Source organism: Bubalus bubalis, chromosome 4, assembly GCF_019923935.1.
Source record: "Bubalus bubalis isolate 160015118507 breed Murrah chromosome 4, NDDB_SH_1, whole genome shotgun sequence".
Lineage (NCBI taxonomy): Eukaryota > Metazoa > Chordata > Mammalia > Artiodactyla > Bovidae > Bubalus > Bubalus bubalis.
The window spans coordinates 127,806,531-127,828,198 of record NC_059160.1 but is presented as its reverse complement, the minus strand read 5'-3'; the positions used below and the strand labels follow the sequence as shown (position 1 = coordinate 127,828,198).

The window sequence follows — 21,668 nt, the reverse complement described above, 5'->3', positions numbered from 1 at the left end:
GGTATACTAACTGTATAGAATATCATAACACTTAAAAATCATTTTGAATACACTGTCAAAAATGAGAAATGCTTATGGGAGAATGTATAAAATATGAAATAGAGAACTATTTATATGGATATAATAATAACTATTAAAGTACATGTATATTTGGCCAGACTGGAAAAGAATAGACAAAAATGAAAAGCTTATCAGTTGATGAGATTACAGTCAATTAAAACTTTTTTTAATGTTTAACTAGTTCTACTCTTAAGAAAAAGTTGAACTAGGTTGAAAAAAATGTTTCGAGAAGAATGTTTGAGTCACTTGGATTGTTTTGTTTTTGAGATAACAGTACTAGAATACCTTTTGTCATGGCTTTTATCTTATACTTATTTTTTAAATTTTAGCCTTCAGAGATAGAAATGGAGTCTCAGATACATCTGTATGGGCACACAGAAGAGATAAGCAGTTTATTTGTCTGCAAACCGTATAGTATAATGATAAGTGTGAGCAGAGATGGAACCTGCATCATATGGGATTTAAACAGGTACAGAAGATTTCCAGCTCTAAAATAGCTGTTTTTAATGTTTCAGTTCTTACTGTGAGAAACAGATGCACTAAAATAATCTTTACGTTATAATAACTTTAAGCATGAAATACAGACTTTACCTTTGTAATCTTATTGAATTAAGAGATCAGTTAGGAATAGAGTTAGGAATCCCTTATAAATAGTAGGTACCTATACTGACCAAAAGAAATTATATAAATAAAAGAATGTAATTATATTTAATGTTCATATGCAAATTCATGTCTTTGGTCTTTCAGATTATGCTACGTACAAAGTCTAGCAGGACACAAAAGCCCAGTCACGGCCGTCTCTGCCAGTGAGACTACCGGTGACATTGCTACAGTGTGTGACTCAGGTGAGTTGGCCCCAAACCCAAAGCAGAGTGGTTGTACTAATGTGTGCTCAGCCAGCTGGCTACATCATAGGTTAAACCGTCACGTTACATCCCTCCGGTCCCTGCCAGACCTGAATACTTAGGGAATAGCATGTATGTGTATTCAGTTCAGTTCAGTTGCTCAGTCGTGTCTGACTCTTGCGACCCCATGGACAGCAGCATGCAAGGCTTCCCTGTCCATCACCAACTCCCGGAACTTACTCAAAGTTATGTGCATCAAGTCGGTGGTGCCATCCAACCATCTCATCCTCTGTCATATGTGTATTAAAATACAATAAAGTCGAAGATTGAGTCCATCAATTTAGGCATTGGCTGCGCTTAGTTGCTCAGTCGTGTCCGACTCTTTGCGACCCCATGGACCGTAGGCTGCCAGGCTTCTCTATGGGGATTCTCCAGGTGAGAATACTGGAGTGGGTTGCCACACCCTCCTCCAGGGCATCAGCAGAGGATCAGCTTTGTATTATGTGTGTCTTCTAGTTCCTGCAAAACAGTATTACAGAATAACAATGGAGGTATAATGTGCCCCAAATTTACATGAGAAAGATCATCTAATCAAATGTCTGGCTTTTAGTTTTATTTTCATGTATATGTATTAAAAAACTTGATGCATCCAGTAGGTAAGAACAGTTGGCAAGCTCATAAGTTTTCTGTTTGCATTTCCATTAATTGAAAGGAGTCTTCAAAAAACTGTTTCTTTTTGTCCACTCAGTACAGGTATCTTTGACACATCTGCAGTGGGTGGTGTTTTATCCTTTGCTTGAGTTTTTTTATATTGTTTTTTCCTGACACCAAATGTGTGGTCTTTCCAGACACTAAACTGTTCTCCGGTTCTGTGACACCAAATGGGTGTCCAACAGTGCAATTCACTTCTGGCACTAACTAGTTGAGGTTGGCAAACGTGGGAGTCTCAAGGCCCCCACCAGTTTCGATGATTCTCTCCAACAACTCACAAAACTCAATAAAACACTGTACTTACTACTGTAGTTCATTACAAAGTGAACAGCCACAAGAAAAGGTCCAGAGGTCTGTTCCTGTGGAATCAGAAGGCACCACCCTCCTGGCCCATGACTCTGTTCATCAGTCTCCCCTGTTGTTTAGGGGTTTTTTTTGAAGTTCCATTATGTAGGCCTGGTATATTCAATCATTGGCCATTAGGAACTGACCTCCGCCTCTAGCGCCTCTCCCCTCGGCAGAGGTGGGAGGTGCTATAAGGGCAGTTTCTCTGCTGGCCAGCCCCTACCTGAAGCTGTCTAGGACCTCCCCAGGAGTCATCTCCCTAACATACAAAAGACAGTAAATTAACAAGAGTTTAGGAGCTCTATGCCAGGTTCGTGGGTCAAAGTTCAGAGTTCTTTTTTTTTACCATACCACACTCATCATTCTTATATTCAAGAAAAGTAATGTCTCCAGTCATGCTTCAAGATTTCAGATGTGAAGTATTAATATTTGCCAGGCTTTAGCCTCCAGTCATAATGAATGTCATGTACACATTCTTATTCCCCAGTCAGCATAACTAAAGAGAAAGATCTTAAATAGTTGACTTTGGTAATAAAAGTGTGCACAGATGATGGGTGACTTTCTAACTGTTCTTCCTTGATTTGTGCATTAGAGGCTTTTAGTGTGTCACACACATCAAGAGGGGATCTGGGGGGTGAAATACAGTGATGACTTATCTAGAGTTCTCTACTTTCTTGTTTTGGCAACATTTGGAAGTTGGAACTGATCCTGAGGGAGCTGAATTTTGTAAAGTTAATTACTTTCCAGCTGCCAGTAGTGATTTATATCTGTGATATGATATCAGCTATTCATATGGGAACAAGAAACCAAATTACTTTTGCTTATATTTACCAACTCACTAGCAGGGTATTCAAGTGTCCATAGGCAGTACGCACAGTATAATAGAGTAATGGGTAGAACTTTCTTCCCACTTTGAACAAAAAGGCCTTCTCAACTTGTTTGAGGCCTCTCAATACATATACAAGAGGAGTCATAAAGAGCATTTGGTCGCGAGCATGATAAAAGTAATGACTTTTTAGAAGAGGACAAATTTATGTTTAGTGACCTGGACTACATTTCATTCTCCTATTTTTATACTCCAGGAAGGGAAGAAAGTTAACCAGATTTAACCTATCAAAAAATCTTGACTCTTTAGTGAGAACCATCCAAGTAACTTTAAAATCAAAATTTAAGATAAATATATATGTATGTGTATGTATATAATATATAATATGTATATGTGTGTGTATACACATATATAATCTCAAAATTTTCTGTATTGAGGCTAAAGACACACTGGCAAACTCATTCTTTCCTTATCCTGATTTCCCACGGCTTATTATGGGATGTGGTTTTTATAGTGATGATATAAAATTTATTAAACTATGTAAATATTATAGTAGATGGTTTCTGTACTTTTAAAAATCATTCTGCCACTATATCAAAAATACATGCATTTCAACTAGAGTTCATAGCCTTTTCCTGTTGCCAGTGGTACTATAAAGTTAATATAATATTCTAAAATTCAGAGTAGCGGGTAGTTCTCCTACCCCCTCAGTTACTTGACTGAGCATAACATTTTCAAGATTTATCCATGTTGTTGTCAGAACTTCATTACTTTTTATGGCTGAATAAAAATGAATTCCATTGTTAGATATACCACCTTTTGTTTATCCATTCACCTCCTGATGAACATCTGGGTTGTTCCCACCTTTTGGCTGTTGTGAATAATACTGCAACACACTAGACATTTTGGTTTGTGGTATTTGATGGTCTTGAGCATTTCTATAGGTGAAGAAGTATTTCTAATACTTATTTCTTTGCTATAAAATATGAAATCTTTTCACTGCCTTAATAAAGGAGAGAAATAAATTCTCTACTTTTATGTTGGTTCTAATGGAGAGATAAAATAAAGTGTGGCAACACATACTATGTCATCCCAACTTTATCATGCCTCTTAACCTTTTTCTTCATCAGTATGAGAACATTTCTCCAGAAAGGCTGGACACATCACCATAAGGCCCCAGACCACCAGCCCCAGTTTATTGAGGATGGCTAGCAATTACTGCCTCCTCCATTGCCTGGAAAACTACGAAAAGTTGATTACTCCTGGTCTTTGAAAAGAAAAAAATCCATTTAATAAGACATTGATTTATAAGATTCACTCTTGGACATTCTGAAGAATTAGCTTTCTTTTTAAGAATTAGTTTTTAACTCAACTTTGACTGTAACTTATTTCTTCTTCAGAAGTCCCATAACTCACTTCTTAAAGATACTGTAGTTTCACAGAATATTTTCTTCTCTTTTTGGAGGTTGTTTAGCTTTATAGGTACTTTCAGAATTAGATTCGGCAGTTTGTATGCTAAGATATTATGACTACAAAGAAATTCATGGTTAATTTCCATTGTTGCTCTACCTTGTAGGTTAATTTTTTATTTTAATTTTTTTCACTAGTCATCATCTCTAGATAAATAGGCCAACTCCGTGTGCCTTATGTAGCAATTTCACTTATACACTCTCCAGTCACAAGTTGCCTATGAACTTCATCAAACAGACAAGCGAGGCCCTCAGGGATTCCCCTCTGGGGCCCAATGTGGGGGGCTCTGCAGCAGCCACACCCTGGTGACCTGTGGGGTTTTGTGGTGTTTTAGCTGGTGGAGGCAGTGACCTCAGACTCTGGACAGTGAATGGGGACCTCGTTGGACACGTACACTGCAGAGAGATCATTTGTTCCGTGGCTTTCTCTAACCAGCCTGAGGGAATATCTATCAATGTGATTGCTGGGGGATTAGAAAATGGAATTGTAAGGTAAGAGGAGTTTGATTTCTTTGTGTCCTTTTGCTCATAAGGACATAGAAGTTTCAAAAAATATTGTTTACTATCTAAACATAATAATATTTAGAGATTTAAAATCACCTTAGGATATAGGTTCTTCTGGTGTTTCTGTTTTATTTCTAAATAATAATTTGTACATTCTTGAAATTTTATATTGTTTAACTATAAAAGGTGCAGTTCAGTTCAGTTGCTCAGTCGTGTCCGACTCTTTGCAACTCCATGGACTGCAGCACGCCAGGCTTCCCTGTCCATCACCAACTCCTGGAGCTTACTCAGATTCATGTCCATCGTGTCGGTGATGCCATCCAGCCATCTCATGCGCTGTCATCCCCTTCTCCTCCCACCTTCAGTCTTTGCCAGCATCAGGGTCTTTTCCAAAGTGTCAGTTCTTCACATCAGGTGGCCAAAGTATTGGAGCTTCAGCTTCAGCATCAGTCCTTCCAGTGACTATTCAGGACTGATTTCTTTTTACGACTGACTGGTTTGATCTCCTTGCAGTCCAAGGGACTCTCAAGAGTCTTCTCTAATATCACAGTTCAAAAGCATCAGTTCTTCAGCACTCAGCTTTCTTTATGGTCCAACTCTGATATCCATACGTGACTACTGGAAAAACCATAGCTTTGACGAGATGGACCTTTGTTGGCAAAGTAATGTCTTTGGTTTTTAATATGCTGTTTAGGTTTGTCATAGCTTTTCTTCCAAGGAGCAAGCATCTTTCAATTTCATGGCTGCATTCACCATTGCAGTGATTTTGGAGCCCAAGAAAATAAAGTCTGTCACTGTTCCATTGTTTACTCATCTATTTGCCATGAAGAGATAGGACTGAATGCCATGATCTTCATTTTTTAATTGTTGAGATTAACAATATGAAAATACACAAAGTATTCTTAATCCCATACCCACCTGAGCAAACTGCCCAGAATTAACCACATTAATCATTTATTGTGTTTCCTTACCAGATGATTTTTAACAAATAAAAACGTTGGTTAAATTTTTAGTAAAGGAAACTTGAGTTTGTGTAATTAGATGATGACTTTTTTTCTTCCTCTAGGTTATGGAGTACTTGGGACTTAAAGCCTGTGCGGGAAATTACATTTCCTAAATCAGATAAGCCTATTGTAAGGTAAAACCTCCCCCACCCCTCCCTGTTTCATACTGTACTCTGTGACTGTTTCTGTTGGAGAGATGGTAAAGCACACAGGAGTAAAGAGGAACGTAAGGAGGATCATTATAAACAACTGGCCATTTTTCGAACACCACGATGTCTGGGACCCCATGGCAGAAGGAGGCAAAGCGTTTGTGTTCATGGAGCTTAAAATCTGCGTCAGGAGTTCAGAGCCTCACATAAGGGTGTGCTGGGATCATGCCTGGGAACACCTCTTGAACTGTGGAAATTATATATTTTTTCCTTTCATTATTGAAAATACCATAATGGTGACTGATAGCTATAGGAGTGTGCTAGACAAGACTGATAAACAACCTCTTACCCTCTGCTCCATTAACAAATATGACTTTAAAAACTCAATTGGAGTAAGTGATTCAAATTTTACTGCATTAAAATAAATTTATTTTTAGTCCACTAAATGTAAAGTGTAATGAAATGAAATTATATATTAATAACACATTTTTTTATCTTTTCCTCTTTCAGGGAAATAAAATACCTCCATAAAATAATCCTCATTTATTTCTATATAGAGAAAATGTAGTACTGTTATATTTTTTGAAGTTTCCTATACCCATGTATTTGTTAAGTAATAACCCTAAATAGGAAAGGAAAAGAAAACATGCAAAGAGGGATCAGAGTGTGCCAATCTTTTGATCTTGGTTTTAGTCTGTATCACCTGGTTAGAATGAGCATCACAAACTTGGCAGCAGAACCATTAAACCATATTATTACAATCAAAACCACTTGTAGGTGGTTGTTTTGTCTGTCTCTCTGCTCCAGTAAAGGCTCTTAACTTCTTACACCAATTTCCACATGATCACCAATATGCCGATACAATTTTCAGAGACACAACGTAGAAACAGGACTCTTTTTTTTTTTTTTTTTAACAGCCTTACATTTTCCTGTGATGGCCACCATTTGTATACAGCGAACAGTGATGGGACTGTGATCGCCTGGTGTCGGAAGGACCAGCAGCGCTTGAAACATCCAATGTTCTATTCCTTCCTCAGCAGCTACGCAGCCGGATGAGTGAGGGGAACTCTGCACTCTCCACAGCACTTTAACTCCAGGCTACATTTACTGACTTCGCCAGTTTCAGGAGGTCAAAGCTGAAGACAGGGATGACCAAGCAAATCCAAGTAATGATACAGTCTATCCATCTCCACAAAATTCTGCTGCCTCACAAGGTCCTGAAAGGAAAGTTTTGTTCTAATTTAGTGATGATCTGGAGAGTTGTATCAAGGTTGAAGTCTGGCACAGTAAATTAAAATCATATCCTTGAAGTTTTTTTTTCCATAGAGGAGTCTAAAGAAAAACTTATCATCTATTTCTGTTTTCTATTATTTTCTATTATTCCCCCAAAAAATCCCAGTAGAATTTAAATTGGTTAGCTAATTGTTTACATAAAATTTGCTCTAAAAGATTATATTTTAAAAGTTTTCTGCCAAGATAACACACATACCTGCCCCTCCCCCCAAAAAGGAAGGATAAGGAGAGAGAATTCAGGACTCCATTATTGCTTTCTTTGAGCAGTAAGGAGTTCAGTAGGTGCCTCTGCACCAAACATTTTTTGGAATATCTGAATATTTGAATCTCAGTGTTAGGCAGTTTTTGCCTGTTGCCTTCTTAGCTCAAAGTAGAACCAGAATTTGTTTGACGGCCACAAACAACAACACAGGTATCTTTGATTTTCAGACACATTCTGTTTCTTCATAAAAATTGTACTTAAAATCTGCAACACTAGATAATGAATATCCTTAGTTGAGGCACTAAGATTTAATAAACAAAATGATCATTCTTTTTAATATCTAGCATTACAGAGCACTGAATGCTTAACAGTTTGCAACAGAAAGCCTCCACTACAAAAGAAGTTTGCACAGGTATTAGGAATGCAATCCAGATAAGGCTTTTAATCTAATATGCTGGAGAGTTTTCTTCCCCAAAACAGAATTACAAAGAACAGGAGATAGCTTCCTTTGTTTTAAATAGGAGGCAGAATCATTCTTTTAGAAAGCAGTTCCCACTGTTTCTGTTAACCTATTCTAGGAACAGTAGAAAAATCTGTGTACTCCACAGCAAACTTACACATGATAAAGACAGAATTCCTGAACCCTGCAATAGTCTGTTTCTATCAGGATAGTACTTGGGGTGCTGCTTTATTGGCTTTGAAAACACTGTAAAATAAGCTCAGTAATGTTACCATGAGATAAAAAAATATATTCCTGGCTAAGAATAACTTGCGTGTTTGTTTTGGAAATTTAATTCATATAGTGTTTACAGAAGTACTTTTGTAACTTCCAGACTTTCTAAAACATTCTGCTTAAAAACTGTATAATATACAATTCCAAAGTCTCTGCTGTCGAGATAAACACAAGAGGAGGCAAGTGGCCACGTGTGCTGGTAACCTTCCGTTGCATTCATAGGTAAGAACACTCCACGCTGCATTCAGATCATGGTTTGCACAGACCAGCTATTAATTCTGAGGTCCAATTAGGTGCAGAGATGAAATTACTCCTATTCACGTTGAAGTGATTTGCTTTGTTTAAAAAAAAAGATGCAGCTATTGTCTAGCATTCATTTTTCTACTGAGAACTTTAAATTAGTTCCTTATTAGAACAGATTGCTACTCAGTCTTTTTTTTTTTTTTTTTAAGCTGAATTTCATCATTTATCTGAAGAGAAAATATGCAAAATAACTGGTCTTGTTAAGAGTGCAATATTATATTTTTATGTAAAAATAAAAAAATAAATTGGGAGGATTATTTATTCAGCATGAATTTAATATGTATATGTTTGAAACACGTCATAATGTGCATGCTGTAGCAAATATTTCTGTAAATTATCACAAGCTCTGTTACCTTTGTATACACTGCCACTTCAAATTGGGAATAAATTTCATAAAAATAGATTTAAGGACCTGTTCTTAATACAGTTTAAATATTATGACCACATCTCAAATTGGTGGCTTTTTTTGGTAACTCATATAGTTTCTCTTTAGCCTCACTATAAATTTATGTCACTGGAAAGGATAACTTTCATTTCTGAATTGTGGTCTTTGTGAGAAATTTTGTTTTAACCTTTAAATGGAGTTTAGACAGAAATCCTAAGGTAAACCACTCATTTTTTTGAAAAAAAAAAAAAAAAGAATATCTGCCCCTCCCCTTGTTCTCCCCGACCAATAGCATATCTGTATTGGGCCCCTACTCTGTACCAGGGGCCACACTAAGTGCTGAGGTACAGTGGTTCCCTGCACTCCTAGAGAAAATGCTGTCAGTAACACGATGTGAGTCGTTACAAACGTGGTCAGTGCTGTGAAAGAGGAGCAGACGGTCCTCTGAGAGAATATAACTGAAGAATTCAATCTAGATCAAGGGGATCCAGAAAAGTCAAATTGTCATTGATAATGAATGGATGAAGAGAACCCTGACAGGTGAAAATGAACTCTGATGTGTTCCATGCCATCCGTCTGCCAAGGACTGAGGACCATCAGCAAGCAGGTGTGCAGTGAAGGAAACGCCTCGGCTTCTCTGGAGGGCCCTACAAAACAGTGGGTGAGTTCCATCTGCCCAACCGCACTCCAGGAACACAGAATTACTCTTTTTTTCTGCTTTGCATCTGCGGTGTCTGAAGGATTCTCAAGCCAAGAGCACACCTGCTTCTCAGTCTCTGTTCCTAAAAGAACTCAGGAGCAGCGTGTGTCAGTGTGATCTGGCCCAGCCGGATGTCCTCGCTTTACCTGCAAGCCTGAGATGGACTCTTCTGCTCCTCAGTACACAGTGCAAGCCCACATATAGGTGAGGGGGAGGGAGGGGCAGTGGGGAAGCTCTTCCCAGCCCCTCAGACAGGATCGGGAACATTCAGGGTGGTATGGCCACAAACTTCCTAGCCCCTCAGATCTGCTCCTCGCCAGTCTGGATGACTTGTTAATGTCTTGAGTCAAAGACAGAAGAGCTGCAGGGGGTTCCCGTTCCAGAGGGTGCCATGGGGCGATCCTGAGCCCACCCCCATCCACAGACACCCTGACTCCCCAGCTCCACGCTGAACAGTTCCCTCTGAAAGAACCCCAAGAGCTTGTGAAGCAACGCTTGAGAAGCTGGTGAGCAAAATCACATCAGAACAGGTAGGAGAGGCTGAGACATGCTCTCACCACAAACCCCACTCCCAGCCCAGCAGCCCACGGTCAGGACTGGGGACCAACAGGTCCCAGATGCTCCCTGAGGAGGGGAAGATTTTAACCCCACATTGGCATCCCAGATTTTAAGACCTGTACCTGAGAGATGCACCACCCCCCCTCCAAACATCTAGCTTTGAAAGCCAGTGGGCCTAGTCCATAAGACCCATGAGCCTATAGCATTTGAGAAACAAGTCTCTGGGGGCTCTCCCAGACCCACCAGGCTAGCACCTCAGGGCCCAGCACGGATGCCTCAGACTGAAAGGGGCCCAGTCTTCTCTGGGTAAGAGGCATGTTACGTATCTCAAAAGCCTGAGGAGCAGGCATTTAACACACTTCTAGAGGCCACTGAAATACTCCCCAAAGACAGCCGAGACCAGCAGGCACCATCTTCATGCTCAGCCTCTCCTCTCCTAGGATCTCCTAGGAAGGCACAGGTCTGGGGCTCCAGATTTTGTGGCTGCCTCCCAGAGGGATGCCCCTTCAATCCCCTGGCTCTGGTAGCCTACCAGGCTTACTTTCCCAGGTCCCACAGGACTGTAACAAATGGAGAAACAGTTCTTAACCAGCTACCACCCAGGGAACAGTATAGAAGCAGCAGACAAGCTCCCGTCTTTCCAGGAAAGAGGCCTGTGAGCTTATCTTCACAGCGGTGGGGCAGGAGAGGGGCTGCTGCTTAAGCACACATCCTGAGGTCACTGCAGGCGCTGGGGAGGCTGGTGGGTATCACATTCATGCTGGCCCTCTGTCCTGCCCAGGTCTCTAGCGTCTCAGAGAAAGGCGCTTTTGACGTTTCTAGCGTTGCCATCCAGAGGCCACATCCCTTGTGGCCTGGCTGTAGTGGCCAGCAGGGCTTGTGTTCACAGCTTCGATGGGACAGTAGCAAAGAAGCACTTCTTAACTACATCCTAGGGCTTCCTGCGCCTCTCCCAGTCTTTCCCAGAAAGAGGGCTACTTGTGTGCCTTAAAAGCTGTTGCCTGAGGGTCCAGCCTCCAATCAGCCTTTAGAAAAACAAAAACCTTTAGTCTTGAAGGCCTTCACTCACTTCCATGGAGCAAACTCAAGCAGTTACTGCTGAGATCGGTAACTTGCAGGACTCCTTTCCTCCTTAAGAGAAATACACAATTTGATGCAGCCGTTTTGAGCTGTTCTAAGAAACTAAGGCCTCCCACCTGGTCAAGGACAGTAACTACATGCTGACTACAAGCATGTAGACTCCAGACCAGCTAGAACCAGAAGGTAAGATTCTGGAAACATCACCCTGTTATTTCACCACCAACCAGTCAGAAGGAGAAGGTCCGCAAGCTGCTCGCACATCCTACAACCCTCTCAGCTAGCACTATCTTTAAAAGCCCTGGCCTGAAAGCCACTGGGGAGTCCGGGTCTTCTGAGCACCAGCTTCTCGATCTTGCTTGATTCCACAACAAACCCTTTTCTGTTCCAAAATCTGATGTTTCAGTTTGTTTGGTCTCACTGTGCGTTGGGCACACAACCTAGGGTTTGGCAACGGTTTTGGACAAGCCAGCTAGGAGCCTGTACCTGCGGCAGGTGGACCTCGGCTGGGGCAGCCCCTCCCTCGTGACCCCTGGAGCTGCCAGGGCTCATGTCACTTGTGGGAACTCTGAGGAGTATTCTGACTCACCATCAGCCCTTGGTCCATTTTGGGGTTAGTTGCTCCAGCTTGCGGGGACTGGGGGTTATCCCCCCAGGTTCATGCCCTTCCAGGATACAAGCCTATCTGGGCCATTCTCTCTTGGGAGCATCACCGTCTGGTCGTCAGGTCTCCATCTGAGAGGGGGAATGGAATAGTTAGGCTGCACTGGTCTGATCTTTTGTCTGAGCAACTGTTGTATTTGTGTGCATGTGTAAAGAGTACTCGTATTTTTGACAAAATGGGAAATACCAACTTCACCCCTGTCTTCCTGAGTCCTGGAGGCTGATCAGGACACCTGATCACTAAAGGCTTCAGGGAAATAATCTGTGTGTCTCTTCCTGGCTTTGACTTCTGTTAGAGGGTCCTGGCTCTGACAGCCCAAAGGGGCCCTGGTTTTGACTTCTGTTAGAGGGTCCTGGTAACGAATTATTTGTAAAGGGTTGGTAGACCTGAGTATACACTTTCACCAATCAGAAGAACTTACTGACCAACTCTCCAGAGAAGGAAATTTTCAGTGGTCTAAGAACAGCAGAATCTGTGTCTCCACCAAACCTTAGTCTAGACCTCTGTGTAGTCAGAGGCAGATCCTCAACTGAGACCCAAGGATATGGGCAACCAGACATCAGTCCCCTTGGCCAGTCCATCAGGGTGCATTATGAGTCACTGGAAACTGTGGCTCCACCTCAGTGATGAAAAAACACCTTTCTTCTTTTGTAATGCTGTCTGGCCACAACACCAACTAAGTGACCAGGAGAAATGGCCAGGGAATGGCTCGTTAAGTCATAGCACCATGCTCCAACTAGGCTTGTTCTATGAGAGAAGAGAATTGGCATGAGATTCCCTGTGTGCAATGCTTCTGGCCTTTAACCAGAGCAGGGACTCCAGGAAAAGTGCAGACTTAGGCCTGCTCAGCTGCTAACTCAAGGAAGAAGACCTCACTCTCCTTGTAGAAAGGACCCCCTGAAGACCCCTTATATTTATTTCCCTTTGCCCTGAGTGCTCCAAATAACTCACCACAAACTTCAGAAGATGACAGCAAGGCCTAACACCCCCACCTCCCGAATGGTTGAGGTGGCCTTTAAAAGGTTTTCAATAACCAAGATGTAACAGAAGAAGAAAAAGATGAAGAAGCAAGCCGCCTTGTCTGTGGCAGTGCTGCACATCACCTCAGGGAACCCAGGAGGAAAGAATAATAAAGCTTCACAGGTCGGCACCCCCTGCCACCAACGTGGGATGTGAGACATGCAGGCCACCAGCAAAGCTGGCTCCTAGTCAATGCGCTTACTGCAAGAAAGAGGGAAGACCTGAGCTAAACCTCCTTCCTTTCAGCTCCCATTAAGTAAAGAACCAGACTGGGGGCTCCCCAACTGGTCCATCGAAACACCCCATCTTCCTTGAGGAGCCCTAGTTACCCTAGAAGGTGGGGGAGAGCCAGTTGAGTTTTGTCTTGTTTGGCCATGCCGCATGGCATGTGGGATCTTAGTCCCCCCGCTCCAGGGATTGAACCCACATCCCCAGCATTGCAAGGCAGAGTCTTAACCACTGGACCACCAGGGAAGTCCCCAGTTGTGTTTCTGTTAGACAGCAGAGCCACATTCCCAGTGTTGACAACTCGAAGGGGTTCCCTCTCCAAGACATCAAAAGGGTCTCAAGGAAAGGAAGATACAAGGAAGTGTTGCCCTGAAAATTCCCCAGATGAGGCTCATTTGACAATCTAAAACTGGTTTTGCACACAGGCATACAAGCAACATCAGGGGGTAGGGGAGAGTTGACCGAGGCCAAGGTTTATACCCTGCTGAAGAGTCATAAAGATGTTCACTGAGAGCAGGAGGACAATGCACTGATGAAATAAAAACTTACATTTTAAGGAAAGACAAGAAAAAATTAAACATAAAACTATTTCTCTGCAGGTTTGGGCCTCCTCTTCCCTCCCCAGAGGGTGCATGGTGCATCTGCATTTAGTGTGACCCAGATCTTCCCCATGGCCACCTCCTGGCAGCAGCTACATAACTTCTCCACGGGATCTTCCCAACCCAGGGATCAAACCCATGTCTCCTGCATTGGCAGGCGGATTCTTTTACCAGTGAGCCACCTGGGAATCCCAAATGTTTACTCAGGATCTTATTAATGTTACTAGCTATATTATAAGATTATTCTTTCTTGCGTTTCCAAATGTATGACTGAGCCTCAGATAAAAATTAAGATGACTAGGCAACTTGAAACAACTGACCAGATTTATAGTTCTATGAGAGCAGTGACTGTAATGGTTTAACTCTAGAAATGGTAAGAAGCAACCAGAAGGAACCATTTTCAGGACCGTAACAGACTAGTTAAGACAGGTGGTCCAGAGGCTTTGGATTACTGTTAAGGTGGCCTAGTCCAGTAATAGCACAGTAAATGGCCTAGCAATGAAATCCTTGGCTGACCTGGGGGTGGGCATTCCAAGCATACGAAGACAAAATGCTTCCCAAATCTTGGTTGAAATTAAGACCAAAAGGGAAGGGTCTGTACAATAGAGAATGTTGCTTACCATCCAATTCTCCTAGAATCGAGCCCCTACAGTCACAGACCTATAACACATTTTGAAAGGGATTCAGGGTGAAGATCAGGATGAGGTACTCCGTGCTCTGGAAAACTGACAGAACTGGCCCTATGATAATTAGATATTTTCAGGAGAAATTTTTTATACAGATCTTCCCAACTTGGAAAAGCACTAGATCCATTAACTAGGATGCCTGTTCGTCATGGCTGGCAGCACCCTTCTACTGAGATGAACGCTCGATTTCAGGTACTCATCACCAGAATCGCATATCCTGACCTCCCTCACCCCCACCTCTTCAGAACAGGTCTCAGTGCTTTCTGAGAGACTGTCTCCTGGGCTACAGTGTTCAGTTTGGCTCACATAAAATTTTCCATTTTTTCTTAGATTGACTGTTGATTAGTTTTTGTTGACACTTACAAGAACAATGCATGAACAGAGCAAGAATCTCAACAAAGAGAAAGTGTAAGAAACTACAAACAGAAATCACAGAGCTGAAGAATATAATGACTGAACTGAAAAATACAATAAAGGAGTTCAACAATAGATTCAACGAAGCACCAGAAAAGATCAGTAAACTCTAAGACAGGGACAGCAGTGGAACTCATCCAATCAGAGCAGCTAAGAGAAAAAGGAATTTAAAAAAAGTGAAGAGAGTTTAAAGGACTTGTGGTAAAACATCAAGTAGATCAATATTTACATTATAGGGATCCCGGAAGGAGAAGAAAGAAAGGGGTAAAAGACTTATTTGGAGAAATAATGGCTGAAAACTTCCTAACCTGAGGAAGAAAACAGAAGTTCAGATCCAGAAAGCCCAGAGACTTCCAAATGAACCCAAGGGAACCCACACCAAGATACATTATAATTAAATTGTCAAAAGTGAAAGAACGGTTACAAGGCAATATTTAGAAAAGTGAGCAGGGAGAAAAGAAATTCAATAGCTTAACATCTGGACATTGAAACTGTTGGAGGTGTTGAATTACCCACGTTACCCTTACTTTGCTGATTATTCTTCAACTATTTCCAATGTCTCCCAAATTGGAGGCAAAATATCCCTATTTATTTAGAAACTGTCTAATCCTTGAGCAACTCTTTTTTTTTTTTTTGTAATATACTGGTTAGGTCAACACTCCATATACTATGAAGCCAAAGCATTTCAAAATTAACAGGCTTAAAAAATTGCCTGAGCAGTTGGGCTGGGGAGGGATGATGGGGGAGTAAAACAAAGAATGGCCATTTGAAATAACCATCCAAGACTGAGGTCAAAGGGAAGCAGAGAGATTTTAGGTTCAGTGTAAACTTGTATTTCAGAGTATCACACACAGAGTACAAACACACATAGCATTTATCAGCTTCCCCCATCCCAGGTTATATTCAATTTTAAACTTCACAATTTTAAAAGCAGCTACATCTGTCGATATAAAATATATACACTTGACTGTACACTGAGTTGGAAAGGAGGTACCACTAATTTTGTTGTGTTACATGCTGCTGCTGCTGCTGCTAAGTTGCTTCAGTCGTGTCCGACTCTGTGTGACCCCATAGACGGCAGCCCACGAGGCTCCCCCACCCCTGGGATTCTCCAGGCAAGAACACTGGAGTGGGTTGCCATTTCCTTCTCCAATGCATGAAAGCAAAAAGTGAAAGTGAAGTTGCTGTGTCTTGTCCAACTCTTAGCGACCCCATGGACTGCAGCCCACCAGGCTCCTCCGTCCATGGGATTTTCCAGGCAAGAGTGCTGGAGTGGGGTGCCATGAGCTGAACAGAAAAATACATCCTGCCCATTTGGGGGTGCTGGGTTGCGACTCAGCTATTTCAGAGAAACTAAATAATACAATGTGTCCTTTGAGGCCAAAAATGACCAGGAGATCATTTGAGTCTGGGCTACAGTATCCTTGCTCAAGTGCTGAGCTTGTTTTTTCTCTCATGAACAAAGTTAATGAGAGATGAGTTTAGAAAAGAGTGTTTTGTGGCAAAATTTGGCTCATTTCCAAAGTAAATTATTCTTATCAAAATTTCTGAAGGCTGATCACAATAAGTCATTCTTTCATCCTCAGATCTTAATTTTGTTAAAAAAAAAAACAAAACTTTATCATTAGAATACCATTTCGAGCATTAAGAAAAAAGACTACATTTTCTGAGATTTTTAGGAAAAAACCTAGAATTTTCATACTTGTTGACATAACCTAAATACAAATGGTTACTTAGCTAATTTCATCCTCATTTCAAGACTTCTGTTTTCTTAGAGGATTAGCTAATTATCTATGTGCTTTCTATAGATAATATTGTACACACAGTGTTTTATTATAACCAAGTAAAATCCACTCATGTGTACTCCTAGTTAGACAGGAGTTAGACATACTGGACACAAATATTTATAAGAAATTTTGAAGAAAAAGGAAACTTACTAGATTTGGACAGGGTAGAAGGAAACCAGCAGAGAGGGCAATAGCGGCCCACTCCAGTACTCTTGCCTGGAAAACCCCATGGACAAAGGAGCCTGGTGGGCTGCAGTCCATGGGGTCACACAGAGTCAGACGTGACTGAAGCAACTTAGCAGCAGCAGAAGGAAACCAGTGTTGCCCAGACTCAAAGGTATAAGAAAGTGAAAGTGGTCAGTGAGTTAGGGCCAGAAGGTGAAAGTGAGGGAATGAGGGGAAATTAAAAAGATAAACTAAGGACTTCTGCTCCCATCCACTTTGGGGAAATTGGGATCAGACTCACCCTGCCATCATAGACAACTGGAAACTGGAGATCCTGTGTGAAACAAAGATTTTCAAACTGGAAAACACGCAACACAGATCCATGATCCCTGAGAAAGAGGCTAAACTAAGTGAATCCTGTTGTTGCTTCAGCTTTCTGCCTGGGGGCTCTTACAAGCCACGGTGCAGAAGGGGCTCCTCCTGAAGAATACAGAAGTCTCGAAATGAGGATCAGAGGTTAGAGTTTGGGGAAGCTGAGAAACTGGAATTTGTGGCACAGAGTTCATCAGAAGGTTGCTGCCCAGACAAAGAGAACCAGGTTCCCAGTTGTGGAGGCCCTGGAGACTCTGGCTGAATGCTAAGTCGTGTGTGCAGAAGATGAAATCCCCTAGGTCTGAGCAAAGAACTCCCAGGGAGCTGTAAGCTGAACAAGTCCTAGAGCTCCCAGGGGAATTGAGTTCTAACCAATCAGAGGAAAAGACTTCGTTGAACATACAAGTATCCAGTCAATACCTCAGAAGAGTCATATCACAGTAGGAAGGCTAAACTAGTCTTAGAATAGAGGCTAAAGTCCTTTAAAATAAGATTCCAAAGTATCAAACTGATCCATAAGGAACTTAACTGCCTGCCAGGACAAAGTCCCTATTAAGTCAACAAAATCTAGGCACACAACAACATACATTAGCAATGTCTAGCATCCAATTTAAAAATTACTAGATAAGGCAAGAAATAAGAAAATGTGACCCTAAACTGGAGAAAACTTATTTGAAAGAAACAAACCCCAAGAAAGGAAAGAAAATGGAATTCAGAGAGAAGCATAATAAAATAGTTATTAAAATATGTTCAGTATGCTCAAGGATTTAAAGAAAAACAAATCTAATGAGAAAAAGGAAAGATTCCAGAAAACCATATGGAAATTCTAGAGATCAAGTATCCAAAATGAAAAAAAATTTAGATTTTATGTGATTTATTTAAAATTTTTCCAGTTTTATTGAGATATAATTGACAACAAACAGCCCAATCAAAAAATGGGCAGAAGACCTAAATAGACATTTCTCTAAAGGAGATATACAGGTGGCCAACAAGCACATGAAAAGATGTTCAATGTTGCTAATTATTAGAGAAATGAAAATCAAAACCACCATAAGGTATAGCACACACCAGTCAGAATGGCCATCATCAAGAAGTCTACACACGATACATGTTGGAGAGGGTGTGGAGAAAAGCGAACCCACCTGCACTGTTGTGGAAATGTTATTGTTGCAGCCTCAATAGAAAACAGTTTGTAGGTTCCTCAAAAAACTAAACCTAGAGCTACCATCAGTTCAGTTCTATTCAGTTGCTCAGTCGTGTCCGACTCCTTGGGACCCCATGAATCGCAGCACGCCAGGCCTCCCTGTCCATCACCAACTCCCAGAGTTCACCCAGACTCACGTCCATTGAGTCAGTGATGCCATCCAGCCATCTCATCCTCTGTCGTCCCCTTCTCCTCCCGCCCCCAATCCCTCCCAGCATCAGAGTCTTTTCCAATGAGTCAACTCTTCACATGAGGTGGCCAAAGTACTGGAGTTTCAGCTTTAGCATCATTCCTTCCAAAGAAATCCCAGGGCTGATCTCCTTCAAAATGGACTGGTTGGATCTACGATCCAGTAATTCCACTCCTGGGCATAAATCTGAAGAAAATGGAAACACTAATTTGAAAAGATACAAAGCACCCCAATGTTCACAGCAGCACTATTTACCATAGCCAAGATATGGAAGCAACCTAAGTGTCCACCAACACATGCATTTAGATAAAGAAGATGTGTATAAACATATATATATACACAATGGAATGAAAACTACTCAACCATAAAAAGTAGAAAAATTTTGCCATCTGCAACAACATGGATGGACTTGGAGGGCATTTAGTGAAATAAATAAGATAAAGACATACTGAATGTTATCATTTATTTGTGAAATCTAAAAAATAAAAAGAATGAATATAACAAAACAGAAACAGACAGACATAGAGAACACACTAGTGGTTACCCATGAGGAAGAGGAAATTGGAGAGAGGCAAGATAGGGGTTTGGGATTATGAGATACAAACTACCATCTAGAAAATAAATAAGCTACAAAGATATACAGCACGGGGAATATAGCCAATATTTATAATAAATTTAAATGGAGTATAACCTATAAAAATTTTGAATTACTATGTTGCACATCTGAAACAAATATAATATTGTATTAATAAATCAACTATACCTCAATTTAAAAAAAAGAGGAAAACTTCTGAATAACAATAGGACAAATAGAAAACAAACTAATAGCAAGACTCTAGATTTAAACCCAAACACATGATAATTACATAAGAAGTAAGTGATCCAAACGCTCCAATTAAAAGGCCAGGTTTGTCAGGCTGAATATAAAAGCAAGATCCAACTCTCTGCTGCCTCCAAGAAGAGAGACTCCCTCCTTAAAGATACAAGTAAGTTTAAAAGGGTGGGAAAAGATACATCATGCAAACACCATTGTAAGAAATCTGTGTGGCTATATGGATATCAAAGATATCAGACCCCAGGGAAAAGGAAGGGAAATGGATGTCCAGGATCTGGAGCCAGGTTGCAGGTGACAACAGCTAAGGAAATAAAATTTACATTTTTAGGCAGGACAAGAAAATTTAAACACAAAATTGTCTCTTTCTGTCCATTTGGACCTCCTCCCTCCAAATGTGCAGTGCACATTTCTGTTGCATATTATCAAGATGGTTCTCCAAGATGGGAGTGCATGCCTCAAGATAATTTTCCACCCTTTCTTCTGATTCTATCAATGTAACTTCTTAAAAGACCAGCTACTTTTAAGAAGCTTATTTCTCAGCTCTGTAGGGGGTTATGTATGGGCTTACCTGGACTATAATATCCTATATCCCTGGGGGACTTCATGTAAAAAATCAACATGCCATTTTGATATACGATCTTTTGTCTGGAAAAAGTATATGATTGTGCCTTTGACGTCTAACTGTTCTCAGAGCTTTCTGAGTCTATCTTCTGGGTTGTAATCCTGCTGCTGCTGCTGCTGCTGCTAATTCGCTTCAGTCGTGTCCGACTCTTAGCGACCCCATGGACTGCAGCCTACCAGGCTCCTCCGTCCATGGGATTTTCCAGGCAAGAGTACTGCAGTGGGTGCCATTGCCTTCTCCTGTAATCCTGAGTTTGGCTCAAATAAAATTCCCTTTTCTTCTTAGCTTGACGGTTAATTGAGTTTTTGTGAAACAGCAGTCCTGGCTGATGGACAGAGATAAGACAGAATCAGAATCACCTGGAGGGGAAGGCTGACATCACCAACTGCTGGGCCGCATCCCATTCAGCAGGGCTGGGTTTGGTCCTGAAAATTTGCATTTCTAACAAGCCCCCAGATGATGCTGATCTTGCTGGTCAATGGATTCACTGGGGGAGCCACTGGCTCCGAATGATCCTCTTCTTTCTCTTTAAAAAGGACAATTCTATCTTAAGGGGTATTGTAAGAAATTCGAAAGATAAAATAAGTGAGGAATCTGAAAGTGTAGATATTGATTTCCCTTAAAATCGACTGATTAGAATTAATTGAGATGAGAGTTGGGATACTAAGGGAACGGAGGATTCAACCTTAGCCAGCTACCTGGGGAGTGGTGCCTCTGAGTCAAGGAAATACAGAAGAAATGGATTTGGGGTGGAAATAACGAGCCCAATTTTAGATTTGTTGAATTTTAAATACAGTACTCATATATCTTTCTCACTTTTCCAAAAAGGTCAGTGCAGTGGCTTTTTTGAGTCCTTTTACCATAGTTTAATTATGTGCCTTAAATGGGCATTTCCAAGCTGTGGGGGAAAAAAATAAAATCTGTGTGATATGTTTGCTGGCCCCAGGTGGGCCTTCCTGACCTCTGCATTTGCGTCAGACACTTGGCGTCTTGGAAGGTGCACATTTGTCTAAGGCAAATGTCAAGTCAACCCTGATTCGAGATCTAAGAAACCGCGCGCCCTTTACCGCACGAAGGACGGTATTGGCCTCCTTTTCCTACCAATCTTGCTAACACTGCTTGAAGTGTAACGTAGCTTTCCTATTCCAAAGGTTTTGTATTATTTTACCAGGAGTTGGAAAAATGGACGGCGCCTATACTGTTTCTCCCTAAAGGAAAAGGATGATAATAACAGAGAAGTTTAAAACATCTCCATCGCAAAACGCTTACAGTTCAGAAGGCATGAAGCATCGCCAAGGATTTCCCCGCGGAAACAGCTTCTGCTGTCTACGAACACTGGTCGCAGCCCAGGAGCACAGCTCGCGGCTCGTTCCCACTCCCAAAGCGCTAGGCTGGCGCGGTCGTCCCCTCGTTTCCGTTACTTAGCAACGTCCGGGTAAATGGAGACAATGCCCTGTGAATCTACACCGCCTTGTGTATTAAGCATTTCTCCTTTCACTGCCCCCATGGGGGTGGGGTGGGTATATTATGTATTCTTTAGTAATGGATGGCTACTGGCCGCGCCCAGCACGGTTGGTCCAGGAACTAACCCGCAAGCAAGGATGAAGACACCAAAGGCTCTGGTCCCCAAAGCCCGCGAGGACCACGGCCCTAAGACCCTGCCTTTACCCCTCATCTCCCTTCCCCCAGCCCCTGGGCGACGCGCGCTCCTAGTGGAG

The 21,668-nt window shown here is 41.6% G+C and overlaps 1 protein-coding gene and 1 long non-coding RNA gene across 7 annotated transcripts in view; one reads left to right on the top strand and one right to left on the bottom strand.

The window, feature by feature from the left end:
• LYST (lysosomal trafficking regulator) overlaps positions 1-8,847 on the top strand; it is a 175,453-nt gene extending 166,606 nt beyond the window's left edge. For all 6 annotated transcript variants that reach the window (XM_044942047.1, XM_044942046.1, XM_025284538.2 and 3 more), the window contains 5 exons: positions 390-529; positions 808-905; positions 4,592-4,748; positions 5,827-5,898; positions 6,831-8,847. In XM_044942047.1, coding sequence (XP_044797982.1) covers positions 390-529; positions 808-905; positions 4,592-4,748; positions 5,827-5,898; positions 6,831-6,969 — 606 coding nt within the window. In that variant the 3' untranslated portion in view covers positions 6,970-8,847. The remainder of the gene's footprint in view (positions 1-389; positions 530-807; positions 906-4,591; positions 4,749-5,826; positions 5,899-6,830) is intronic.
• Positions 8,848-9,249: 402 nt separating this feature from the next.
• Positions 9,250-21,399, bottom strand: LOC123333401. The gene is made up of 3 exons (XR_006550718.1): positions 21,220-21,399; positions 11,754-11,899; positions 9,250-9,476 (listed from the first exon to the last, which is right to left on the bottom strand). It is a non-coding gene; the product is annotated as an uncharacterized LOC123333401 (long non-coding RNA).
• Positions 21,400-21,668: the final 269 nt, after the last annotated feature.